The following is a 14256-nucleotide window of genomic DNA, read 5'->3' on the forward strand; positions in this document are numbered from 1 at the left end:
TGAAACTAGAATATCAAGTGTTGCAAAGCTGTGTCATCAACACTCACAAGTATAAAACTACTTCTTTAAAGTCATCATTTCTTACTTCAAGCATGAAAAAAAATCATGATGTATGCATATCATTATGTCAAGATAATGGCACTAGCATTTACTTATTTAAGAATATTTTTCAACAAATTGAGCAAAAAGGTCTCAAATTTTATTTTCTACCAAGAAAAGTGCACTTGTTATTAGTGAGAATATACTTATTTTAAGCTATTTTTGGGTTCATTGAGGTTAGCTAATTTTACTTGTTTTGGAAAGTCTTGACAAGCCAAATTTTCTTGTTCTATTGGCAGATAATTTTGCTTAGTTCAAATAAAATACCCCTCATTTTTGTATTTTTTAGGGCCCGCATGGCCCATTGTATAAGGACTCCCAAAGGGAGTCCTTATACAATGGGACATAAGGACCTATTGAATTTGTAAGGTTTTATTCTTTATTATTATTATTATTATTATTATTATTCCGCAAATTTGCGCAATAATTTGACCCCCTTAACATACTTCAAAACTCACCAAATTTTACACACACATCAGTAATATACGGCAAAACTCTTTATCAAAAAACCAAACCTCAAAACCCAAAATTGCGCTCTAGCGCCCCCTACGGAAAAAAAAAACTAGACTGCCTGTAACTCCCACTAGGAAGGTCGGAGAGACATGAAACAAAAACCTTTATGTAGGTGTGACTTAGACCTAGATTTCATAATAGTATATTCTCGGGCAAAAATCAACAGGAAGTTGGCAATTCCCCCTTCAAGACAAAAAAGTACTAAAAACAGTCACTTTTGCCTCTTTGAGCTGTAATTTGACCCCCTTAACATGCTTCAAAACTCACCGAACTGAACACACACATCAGGACTGGCAAAAATTGTGATCTAATAAAAAAACCTAACCCCAAATCTCAAAATTGTGCTCTAGTTTTTTCTTGTTTTTGAACACTGACTTTTTGCAGTGTAATGAATGGTCTTTACTCCAGCTGTTGTGTTCTTCTTCTATCCTTCAGTACCACACGAGTGACCGTCCTTCTCCTGCAGAGATCATGCACTGTGCTCTGCATTGGAACTGAGGGAGGGGGTGTCTACTTCCTGGATTTGGCCATTCTGTCACTTAAAGACAGCCAGACGTTGCTGCAGGACCAGGTCACGCAGAGGTGAGACAGCACTAGTTCAGACGTGCAATAGTTCTTATTCTCATTCATCAAATCTGGTCATCTCGGGTTTCTAATATGCTGCATTTAATACACTTTTTGAGTAATGGAAATTATACCTCAAAGCCTTCATTTTTTTAAATCTTGAAACATGGACACAAATTGGTTTGAGTACCGTATTTTCCGCACTATAAGGCGCACCTAAAAACCACAAATTTTCTCAAAAGCTGACAGTGCGCCTTATAACCCGGTGCGCTTTATATATGGATAAATATTAAGATTCATTTTCATAAAGTTTCGGTCTCGCAACTTCGGTAAACAGCCGCCATCTTTTTTCCCGGTTGAACAGGAAGCGCTTCTTCTTCTACGCAAGCAACCGCCAAGGTAAGCACCCGCCCCCATAGAACAGGAAGCGCTTCTTCTTCTACTGTAAGCAACCACCCGCCCGCGTAGAAGAAGAAAAAGCGCGCGGATTTTACCGTACGTTTCATTTCCTTTGTGTGTTTACATCTGTAAAGACCACAAAATGGCTCCTACTAAGCGACAGGTATCCGGTTCATGAAAAGACGCAATCTCTCCATCCGCACACGGATTACTATTTCACAGCAACTGATATTCCTGTGAACCGCACTGTGGATACAACGAGAGCACGTACGGTGAATATTCGCACCACAGGGAATGAGAAGTCATCCTTCACTGTGGTTCTAGCTTGCCATGCTAATGGCCAGAAACTTCCACCCATGGTGATATTCAAAAGGAAGACCTTGCCAAAAGAGACCTTTCCAGCCGGCGTCATCATAAAAGCTAACTCAAAGGGATGGATGAAGAAAAGATGAGCGAGTGGTTAAGGTAAGTTTAAGTTTACGCGAAGAGGCCGGGTGGCTTTTTTCACGCAGCTCTGTCCATGTTGATATACGACTCCATGCGCGCCCACATCACGCTGGTTTTAATATATTATTAAAGTTTGACTGACCTATCTGACTGTTTTTTTGACATTCCTTTAGCGCAGTTAGATGCGGCTTACAACACCGGGCGGCTTATAGGTGGACAAAGTTTTGAAATATGCCGTTCATTGAAGGCGCGGCTTATAACCAAGGGCGCCTTATGGTGCGGAAAATACGGGGTCAAAGCCCACTAATAGTCATAAATACTAGAGATGTCCGATAATATCGGACTGCCGGTATTACCGGCCGATAAATGCTTTAAAATGTGATATCGGAAATGATCGGTATCGGTTTCAAAAAGTAAAATGTATGACTTTTTAAAAGGCCGCTGTGTACACGGACGTAGGGAGAAGTACAGAGCGCCAATAAACCTTAAATGCACTGCCTAATCACATAATATCTACGGCTTTTCACACACACAAGTGAATGAAAAGCATACTTGGTCAAAAGCCATACAGGTCACACTGAGGGTGGCCGTATAAACAAGTTTAACACTGTTACAAATATGTGTGAACCCACACCAAACAAGAATGACAAACACATTTCGGGAGAACATCCGCACCGTAACACAACATAAACACAACAGAACAAATACCCAGAATCAAGGTTCAAGGGTTGTATTTGTCACATGCAGAGTACAACACAGTGAAATGCTTTTTTTCCATGCTCTTCAGATATTGCGTACAGTGGGATCCAAACACTCGTTGCTGAATCTAATACACTAAATACAAAAAAATACAACCATTTGAATAGCTCTGATGTACATTAATTACAAGACAATAAGTTGCACAATAAGTCCCAGTAGTTCCATTGCAGCACTAAGTCTTCCGGGACGCTACAATATACACCCCCCGTTTCCCCCTACCCCCTACCCCCACCTCAAACATCCTCATGTTGCACAATGAAATGTAAGCATAGGATGAAGTGTGCATTCCTGTAACTTTCTCTCGTATCAGCATTCCGTGATTACCGTATTTTTCGGAGTATAAGTCACACCTGCCCAAAATGCATACCGTATTTTCCGCACTATTAGCCGCACCTAAAAACCACAAATTTACTCAAAAGCTGACAGTGCGGCTTATAACCCGGTGCGCTTTATACATGGATTAATATTAAGATTCATTTTCATAACGTTTAGGTCTCGCAACTACGGTAAACAGCCGCCATCTTTTTTTCCCCGTAGAAGAGGAAGCGCTTCTTCTTCTACTGTAAGCAACCACCCGCCCGCGTAGAAGAAGAAGAAGCGCGCGGATATTACGTTTCATTTCCTTTGTGTGTTTACATCTGTAAAGACCACAAAATGGCTCCTACTAAGCGACAGGTTTCCGGTTCATGAAAAGACGCAATCTCTCCATCCGCACACGGACTACTATTTCACAGCAACTGCCTAAAGACTTTCAAGAAAAGCTGGCTACTTTCCGTGCATATTGTAAAAACAAGATAGCTGAAAAAAAGAGCCGGCCAGAGAACATTATCAACATGGACGAGGTTCCACTGACTTTTGATATTCCTGTGAACCGCACTGTGGATACAACGGGAGCACGTACGGTGAATATTCGCACCACAGGGAATGAGAAGTCATCCTTCACTGTGGTTCTACCTTGCCATGCTAATGGCCAGAAACTTCCACCCATGGTGATATTCAAAAGGAAGACCTTGCCAAAAGAGACCTTTCCAGCCGGCGTCATCATAAAAGCTAACTCGAAGGGATGGATGGATGAAGAAAAGATGAGCGAGTGGTTAAGGGAAGTTTACGCGAAGAGGCCGGGTGGCTTTTTTCACGCAGCTCCGTCCATGTTGATATACGACTCCATGCGCGCCCACATCACGCTGGTTTTTAATATATTATTAAAGTTTGACTGACCTATCCGACTGTTTTTTTGACATTCCTTTAGCGCAGTTAGATGCGGCTTATAACACGGGGCGGCTTATAGGTGGACAAAGTTTTGAAATATGCCGTTCATTGAAGGCGCGGCTTATAACCCAGGGCGGCTTATGGTGCGGAAAATACGGTAATAAAAAAGGAAAAAAACATATATAAGTCGCACTGGAGCCCGGCCAAACTATGAAAAAAAACTGCGACTTATAGTCCGAAAAATACGGGTAATATCAATAAATTAACATTAATAATAAATGACAGTAAAATAAGCACACGTATGACTGAGGAGTCATAGTGTAACTTTGTGTGGTGTTTGAGTTGTCTGACTTTTTGTGTGGCCATAAACGCACCAGTGGCTTAGTGCTCTGCGTGTTGGTGACAGATGACAAAGTTGCTTTTGGCCTGCTTTGTACGACAGAAAATGACTAGTTTTTCCAGATAGAAGTGTTTTACTCATGTTCTTGGTGTGGTTATGGCCCAATATAAACAGTTTTGTTTAATAAAGTGATCGATATAATTCCTGGCCTGGAAGCATCTCCATAGACGTTACAATAATTGAACGGTGTTGACGAACACCGCTTGTTGTCACTGTCACTCAGAGTTGCATTGTTTGCATAAATGTGTTTATTCTGTTTAGAATTCAGATGGGATTTGATTTGGTGCACGGCATATATTTGCTGTGCGCAGAGGACGCTTGAGCAGTGCGCAATTGCGCAGGCGCGCACCTTAGAGGGAACGTTGCTTGGCAGTCCATGTCTTGTTGGAAACACGCCATTCGTCATCAACTTTTCTCTTTTTAGCGTCTCGGGAGTAACCGTGCATCACTTGTCGCTGTGCACCTTCACTCACAGGTTACACACGGACATACTTGCCAACCCTCCCGGATTTTCCGGGAGACTCTCGAAATTCAGCGCCTCTCCCGAAAACCTCCCGGGACAAATTTTCTCCCGAAAATCTCCCGAAATTCAGGCGGAGCTGGAAGCCACACCCCCTCCAGCTCCATGCGGACCTGAGTGACGTCAGGTGCGCAACACCACGTAAATCGTTGGCCAACCAAAAAGTAACCCCAGTACGCTATAGCCAACATTCACCAGGAGATGGCAACAGACAAACATAGATCACTCTATTACATTCCTCCCCTTTTAGAAATGTATAGAAGTTACTCAAAATAAATAAACAACCCAACCAAAAAATGCAGCAGCTCAATTAAAAAACTGTACTTAAGCCACATTCTTTTCTTTTTTTTTTTTAGTACTGAACTCTTAACCCTCATTTGTAAAAAATAACATGCTTATTATACAAACAGTATTTGTACACCTTTAACACAGATTTGTATACTGTCTTCAGAGATTCAGTTTTTTTGGTGGTACTCGAAACCTTTCTGGGTACCTGCGAAAGGGTGTTCAGCATGGTTAGAAAAATAGTGACAGAGAATAGAACAAGGATGGACAATTCAACCCTTAACTCAACAATGAGTAGATGAGTGTTATGTGTGTGTATATGTGTAAATAAATGAACACTGAAATTCAAGTATTTCTTTTATTTATATATATATATATATATATTATATATATATAATATATATAATAAAATAAATATATATATAGCTAGAATTCACTGAAAGTCAAGTATTTCTTATATATATATATATATATATATATATATATATATATATATATATATGAAATACTTGACTTGGTGAATTGTAGCTGTAAATATACTCCTCCCCTCTTAGCCCCGCCCCCAATCACGCCCACCCCCCACCTCCCGAAATCGGAGGTCTCAAGGTTGGCAAGTATGCACACGGACATACGTCCATAAATAACACTTTTCAAAATAAAAGCAGCACAGTTGTATTGCGCGCATGACATAGATGTTTTTTTAACTTGATTTTTTAATTTGTGATTGCAGCTGTTCACAATCACGCACGCGCTTACGTCCACACGGAAGTAATACAAATAACGCTTTTCAAAACAAAAGCAGCACCGTTGTATTGCACACTCGACATAGATACTTTTTTAAATGTATTTTGTAATTTATGATTTCTGTGTGGAGTTTGCATGTTCTCCCCGTGTCTGCGTGGGTTCCCTCCGGGTACTCCGGCTTCCTCCCACCTCCAAAGACATGCACCTGGGGATAGGTTGATTGGCAACACTAAATGGTCCCTAGTGTGTGAATGTTGTCTGTCTATCTGAGTTGGCCCTGTGATGAGGTGGCGACTTGTCCAGGGCATACTTGCCAACCTTGAGACCTCCGATTTCGGGAGGTGGGGGGGTGGGGGGCGTGGTTGAGGGCGAGGGCGTGGTTAAGAGGGGAGGAGTATATTGACAGCTAGAATTCACCAAGTCAAGTATTTCATATATATATATATATATATATATATATATATATATATATATATATATATATATATATATATATATACATACATACATATATATACATACATATACATATACGTATATATATATATATATATATATATATATACATATACATACATACATATATATATATATATATATATATATATATACATATACATACATATATACATCCTGAAAATATGCAAACAAAACTGTGTTTAGATAATTGATACTTCAAACTTGCATAAATAAATATTAAGGAATATAACATAACTTGGCTTCTGAGAGCTTCAAAATGTAATGAATAAAATGCTAAAGTTGTTGAGAAACAAGCAATTATTTTAATAATTAAATATGGTCATTTTAAATGAATTATTATGATCATTTAAAATTAATTATTTCCAATATGTTCATTTTAATGTATGATTCTATGGCTGGATGTAATAAGGAGTCAGAAAAAATACAAATAAAAATACAATTAATTTTGATGTTTTTAGCAAAATATAGTAAAAATGTATTTACTTTTTTTTTTTTTTTAATTAATAAATATATTTATTTTTAGGTGAGATAAACATAATAATACAATTTATCTCTAGTCTAGATGATTTAGTTCTTGTCACCCTGTTGTCCTCCCGTCATAAAAAAAGGCTGTCCTCACTCAGGTCCGCATGGAGCTGGAGGGGGCGTGGCCTCCAGCCCCGGGTGAAAATTGGGAGATTTTCCGGAGATTATTTGTCCCGGGAGGTTTTCGGGAGAGGCGCTGAATTTCGGGAGTCTCCCGGAAAATTCGGGAGGGTTGGCAAGTATGGTCCAGGGTGTACCCCGCCTTCCGCCCGATTGTAGCTGAGATAGGCTCCAGCGCCCCCTGCGACCCCAAAGGGAATAAGCGGTAGAAAATGGATGGATGGATGATTGGCCTCACGCGGGCCGGACAGGGACGCACAAACGGCCGGATGTGGCCCGCGGGCCGCAGAATGCCCAGGTCTGATCTAAAATAACCCCAAGATTTCTGGCTTTATTTGAGGTTTTCAGGGACAGTGATTGAAGGTGAAGCTACATTTAGTTGTTAGTGGTGTTCCTTTGACAGCTTTTGAGAACACTTACCAAAAACTTCCCTTTGCATGTGTTGGAAAAGCGCTTAAAGGGGAACATTATCACAATTTCAGAAGGGTTAAAACTATTAAAAATCAGTTCCCAGTGGCTTATTATATTTTTCGAAGTTTTTTTCAAAATTTTACCCATCCATCCATCCATCCATCTTCTTCCGCTTATCCGAGGTCGGGTCGCGGGGGCAGCAGCCTAAGCAGGGAAGCCCAGACTTCCCTCTCCCCAGCCACTTCGTCCAGCTCCTCCCGGGGGATCCCGAGGCGTTCCCAGGCCAGCCGGGAGACATAGTCTTCCCAACGTGTCCTGGGTCTTCCCCGTGGCCTCCTACCGGTCGGACGTGCCCTAAACACCTCCCGAGGGAGGCGATCGGGTGGCATCCTGACCAGATGCCCGAACCACCTCATCTGGCTCCTCTCGATGTGGAGGAGCAGCGGCTTTACTTTGAGCTCCTCCCGAATGACAGAGCTTCTCACCCTATCTCTAAGGGAGAGCCCCGCCACCCGGCAGAGGAAACTCATTTTGGCCGCTTGTACCCGTGATCTTGTCCTTTCGGTCATAACCCAAAGCTCATGACCATAGGTGAGGATGGGAACGTAGATCGACCGGTAAATTGAGAGCTTTGCCTTCCGGCTCAGCTCCTTCTTCACCACAACGGATCGATACAGCGTCCGCATTACTGAAGACGCCGCACCGATCCGCCTGTCGATCTCACGATCCACTCTTCCCTCACTCGTGAACAAGACTCCGAGGTACTTGAACTCCTCCACTTGGGGCAGGGTCTCCTCCCCAACCCGAAGATGGCATTCCACCCTTTTCCGGGCGAGAACCATGGACTCGGACTTGGATGTGCTGATTCTCATCCCAGTCGCTTCACACTCGGCTGCGAACCGATCCAGCGAGAGCTGAAGATCCTGGCCAGATGAAGCCATCAGGACCACATCATCTGCAAAAAGCAGAGACCTAATCCTGCAGCCACCAAACCAGATCCCCTCAACGCCTTGACTGCGCCTAGAAATTCTGGCCATAAATGTTATGAACAGAATGGGTGACAAAGGGCAGCCTTGGCGGAGTCCAACCCTCACTGGAAACGTGTCCGACTTACTGCCGGCAATGCGGACCAAGCTCTGACACTGATCATACAGGGAGCGGACCGCCAAAATCAGACAGTCCGAAACCCCATACTCTCTGAGCACTCCCCACAGGACTTCCCGAGGGACACGGTCGAATGCCTTCTCCAAGTCCACAAAACACATGTAGACTGGTTGGGCAAACTCCCATGCACCCTCAAGGACCCTGCCGAGAGTATAGAGCTGGTCCACAGTTCCACGACCAGGACGAAAACCACACTGTTCCTCCTGAATCCGAGGTTCGACTATCCGGCGTAGCCTCCTCTCCAGTACACCTGAATAGACCTTAAATTTTACCCATCATGCAATATCCCTAAAAAAAGCTTCAAAGTGCCTGATTTTAACCATCGTTATATACACCCGTCCATTTTCCTGTGACGTCACATAGTGAAGCCAACACAAACAAACATGGCGGAAAGAACAGCAAGCTATAGCGACATTAGCTCGGATTCAGACTCGGATTTCAGCGGCTTAAGCGATTCAACAGATTACGCATGTATTGAAACGGATGGTTGTAGTGTGGAGGCAGGTAGCGAAAACGAAATTGAAGAAGAAACTGAAGCTATCGAGCCATATCGGTTTGAACCGTATGCAAGCGAAACCGACGAAAACGACACCAGAGAAAGCGAGGACGAATTCGGCGATCGCCTTCTAACCAACGATTGGTATGTGTTTGTTTGGCATTAAAGGAAACTAACAACTATGAACTAGGTTTACAGCATATGAAATACAACTTGATTTAGGGTCGGAAAAAAAACGGAAAAACGGGAGTAATTTTTTTTTCTATTCCCGAGATTAAAAAAGACGGAATTCCAACTTTAGACGGAAAAATCACATGCCTGCACTTAAGATGTGACTTTATGGTTTTACTACTTAGGTATAAAATACTAAAGGGTCTAGCTCAGGGGTCGGCAACCCAAAATGTTGAAAGAGCCATATTGGACCAAAAATACAAAAACAAATCTGTCTGGAGCCACAAAAAATTAAAAGCCATATTACATACAGATAGTGTGTCATGAGATATAAAATGAATTAAGAGGACTTAAAGGAAACTAAATGAGCTCAAATATAGCTACAAATGAGGCATTATGATGCAATATGTACATATAGTTAGCCTAAATAGCATGTTAGCATCGATTAGCTTGCCGTCATGCAGTGACCAAATATGTCTGATTAGCACTCCACACAAGTCAATAACATCAACAAAACTCACCTTTGTGCATTCATGCACAACATTAAAAGTTTGGTGGACAAAATGAGACAGAAAAAGAAGTGGCATAAAACACGTCCTAGAAAGTCGGAGAAAGTTATACATGTAAACAAACTAGGGTGAGTTCAAGGACCGCCAAAATTAGTAGGACAAAACATTGCTCGCCAAATACTGGAATCAGTGAAGCATGTTTAATATAAACAGTGTGATTTATAACAATTAGGGAGGTTTGTGTCATGTTTGTCCTCCTACAGAAACCATATTAACACAAAAAATATATTTTTTCCCCCTCATCTTTTTCCATTTTTCATACATCTTTGAAAAAGCTCCAGGGAGCCACTAGGGCGGCGCTAAAGAGCCGAGCAGCGGGTTGCCGACCCCTGGTCTAGCTCCATCCAATCTTGCTGATTGTATTGCAAAATATGTCCTGACCACGAAATTTGCGTTCTAAGAACTCTGGCTTATTAGTGATTCCCAGAGCCCCAAAAAAAGTCTGCTGGCTTTAGAGCGTTTCCTATTCAGACTCCAGTACTCTGGAATACCCTCATGGTAACAGTTAGAGATGCTACCATGAATTGATTTAAAGGGGAACATTATCACAATTTCAGAAGGGTTAAAACCATTAAAAATCAGTTCCCAGTGGCTTATTTTATTTTTCAAAGTTTTTTTCAAAATTTTACCCATCACGCAATATCCCTAAAAAAAAAAAGCTTCAAAGTGCCTGATTTTAACCATCGTTATAAACACCCGTCCATTTTCCTGTGACGTAACATAGTGAAGCCAACACAAACAAACATGGCGCATAGAACAGCAAGCTATAGCGACATTAGCTCGGATTCAGACTCGGATTTCAGCGGCTTAAGCGATTCAACAGATTACGCATGTATTGAAACGGATGGTTGTAGTGTGGAGGCAGGTAGCGAAAACGAAATTGAAGAAGAAACTGAAGCTATCGAGCCATATCGGTTTGAACCGTATGCAAGCGAAACCGACGAAAACGACACGGGAGAAAGCGAGGACGAATTCGGCGATCGCCTTCTAACCAACGATTGGTATGTGTTTGTTTGCCATTAAAGGAAACTAACAACTATGAACTAGGTTTACAGCATATGAAATACATTTGGCAACAACATGCACTTTGAGAGTGCAGACAGCCCAATTTTCATCAATTAATATATTCTGTAGACATACCCTTTTCCTGAAAGCTGATCTGTCCAGTTTTGGAGTTGATGTCAGCAGGCCAGGGAAGCTAGGGTCGATAGGGGGTTTAGCTCGCTCGTCTGCGGGAACAAACTGCCGCCATTGCTTGCCGTGCTAGCGAGGTCCTTTGTCCCTGAATTGCTCACACACTCCGGCAGATTCAATGGGGGTCTGGCGGCAGATTTCTTTGACTTTATGGTTGGAGATGCATCTGCTTTGAGTGTCGCAGGATATCCACACATTCTTGCCATCTCTGTCGTAGCATAGCTTTCGTGGGTAAAGTGTGCGGAACAAACGTCCAATTTCTTGCCACTTTGGCATCTTTTGGGCCACTGGTGCAACTTGAATCCGTCCCTGTTGGTGTTGTTACACCCTCCGACAACACACCGACGAGGCATGATGTCTCCAAGGTACGGAAAATAACAGAGCTGATTTGACTCGGTGGTTGAGAAAATGGCGGATTGCTTCCCGATGTGACGCCACGTTGTGACGTCATCGCTCCGAGAGCGAATATTAGAAAGGCGTTTAATTCGCCAAAATTCACCCATTTAGAGTTCGGAAATCGGTTAAAAAAATATATGGTCTTTTTTCTGAAACATCAAGGTATATATTGACGCTTACTAGAGATGCGCGGTTTGCGGGCACAACCGCGGAGTCCGCGGATTATCCGCGGATCGGGCGGATGAAATAAAAAAAAATTAGATTTTATCCGCGGGTCGGGTCGGGTGGTTGAAATAAAAAAAATTAGATTTTAAATAGATTCAGGCGGGTGGCAGTTAAACCAATTGGTAAATATATATACATAGTTAAATGTTGTTACCCACATACGAAAAACGAGCAGGCACCTGCAGCATATGCCACAACAGAAGAAGAAAAAAGAAAAGAGATGGACACTTTTACGGAGCGGAGACGGGACGCCTCGCCGGGGTCCGGGACCGAGGCCCCTTCCCCCGAGAGGGCCCCACCGGGAGCCGTAGCTGAGGCGATCCGCGAGAAGGGCCCGACGCACGTCCAGGGTCACCACCGCGCCCACCGCACCGACACCCCGCCTCGTCCGCCTTCGCCGCGGCCGGCGTCACGCGCAGCAGGTAAGCAGCTTACCTGCCCGCCACCCCCGTGGCCGGGGGCTCGTAACAGGGGTCACTCCGCCCGCGCAGCTTGCCTGCCCGCCACCCCTGTTGCCGGGGGCGCGTAACAGGGGTCACTCCGCGCGCAGTGCGCTCACGAAAGGGGTGGGGCTCACCCTGGTTGATATAGACAGCAGGACGGTGGCCATGGAAGTCGGAACCCGCTAAGGAGTGTGTAACAACCCACCTGCCGAATCAACTAGCCCTGAAAATGGATGGCGCTGGAGCGTCGGGCCCATACCCGGCCGTCGCCGGCAGCGAGACGCGCTTGGAGGTGCGCTCAGCGCGGCTCCCATATGATTGCGCACTGGTGTGCGTCTGGGCCGTGACAGCGTGGCACGCGAATGTCTGTGCTGCATTGGATCAGTCTCCTTTCTTTAACAGGCAAAAGCTTTATAACCTCACTAATGCCTTGCATCGTTTATATTAGATATATAACAACGGGCGGGTGCGGTTCTGATCAAATGTTACATCGGGTGGATGGCGGATGGTTGACGACTTTCTGATGCGGTTGCGGATGAAATAATTGCCTATCCGCGCATCTCTAACGCTTACATAGGTCTGGTGATAATGTTCCCCCTTTAAAAAGCAGTTTTAATAAATACAAACTACTACTTTCTGCTGAGAAGAGCTCCCCTGAGAAGGTAATCCACAAAGAGCGCTTTCCTTTGTTGTTGTGCAAGAATGCATTTTATTGGATGAAGTGGGAGTGACTGAAGCACAATTTGGTGCATTAGTCTTCTTGCTCGGAGAAGAAGCGAATCAATGTGCGCCGTTTTTTTTTCTTCCAAAAATGCCAGATCAAATTCTCTGATAGAGCTTTTGGAATAGCATTCTAAAGTTTTTCTTTGCATGTGGAAAACATAATAATGGATGTTATTGGGGAAGCTTTAGTTGGTGCATTGGCAGTGTTCTTCTCTGCTCTGCCAAGGCCCTCATTAAGCAGGCTTGATGAAGGAAGTAGGGAGGACAGAGGCCTAATGAGGACCCTGATCAGGGTGTGTGTGTGTGTGTGTGTGTGTGTGTGTGTGTGTGTGTGTGTGTGTGTGTGTGTGTGTGTTTAAAGGATAGGAGGTTTTTCACAGTGAGGCTTTGTACTTGCTGCCAGCATGCACTGTTCCGGTTGGAAGTGTTTCAGCTGAATATACAACACACACACACATGCACATGCACACACACACACACACACACGCACACACACACACACACGCTCATCCATGAGTCCCTGTCGCAGGATGCTGTATTCCCTAAAAATACTTGTAAGGACAATGGAATAATGTGCTAGGGAAGTGTCTGAGGATCTTCTTCATTGAACACTACCAAAGCAGCTGTGTGTGTGTGTGTGTGTGTGTGTGTGTGTGTGTGTGTGTGTGTGTGTGTGTGTGTGTGTGTGTGTGTGTGTGTGTGTGTGTGTGTGTGTGTGTGTGTGTGTGTGTGTGTGTGTGTGTTGTATTTCTAGCCTTCTTGAGACACGAAGAAGGAAAAGTATCTTCCATATGAGGAGGTGTGAACAAGTGATGACATAAATCAATAACATTGCATCTAATAGACAATGTCTCATTTGCACCCCTGCTGGTGACATCTATCAACATGAGGGTGGTCCCAAAAAGGAGGGATTTTTCAAATTGACTGTCTGTCACTTTTAAAAAAGTCAACATATGAAATAACAAGTGTGTGTAAGAAATTGAAATGCGCCCCCTCTGGCCAAAATTAATTTAAAAAAATTAAATATGTATACTGTAATAACTTGAAGTAAATAATTAAGAATAAAAACCAATTACAGACCAAAAAAATACAAATTAACTAAAAGTAGTCTTTTTCTCACAATGTGTCGACTTTTTTCTTATAAAATTGGGAACTATTTCCCATATTCTGTTTCTATAATATTGCAATATTTTCTCGTAAAATGATTACTTTTTTTATGTAAATGTATTACTTTTTAATGCAAATTGGTGACATATGTCATATAAAAGTCTGACTTGTATCACAATATTGCCAATTTTGTTATTCTTGTAAAATAGTGACATTTTTTGAGTAAAATTATGACTTTTGTCATAATTTTGCCCTGTAAACTTCCGATTATTATTATATTGCCAACATTTTAA

At 42.8% G+C, this 14256-nt stretch overlaps 1 protein-coding gene across 2 annotated transcripts in view; it reads left to right on the forward strand.

The window, feature by feature from the left end:
• Nucleotides 1-14256, forward strand: part of llgl1 (LLGL scribble cell polarity complex component 1) — a 180894-nt gene that overhangs the window by 64850 nt on the left and 101788 nt on the right. For both annotated transcript variants that reach the window (XM_061982062.1, XM_061982064.1), the window contains one exon: nt 1048-1194. In XM_061982062.1, the coding sequence (XP_061838046.1) occupies nt 1048-1194 (147 nt within the window). The remainder of the gene's footprint in view (nt 1-1047; nt 1195-14256) is intronic.

The sequence above is a fragment of the Nerophis lumbriciformis genome, linkage group LG24 (assembly GCF_033978685.3).
Source record: "Nerophis lumbriciformis linkage group LG24, RoL_Nlum_v2.1, whole genome shotgun sequence".
Classification (NCBI taxonomy): domain Eukaryota; kingdom Metazoa; phylum Chordata; class Actinopteri; order Syngnathiformes; family Syngnathidae; genus Nerophis; species Nerophis lumbriciformis.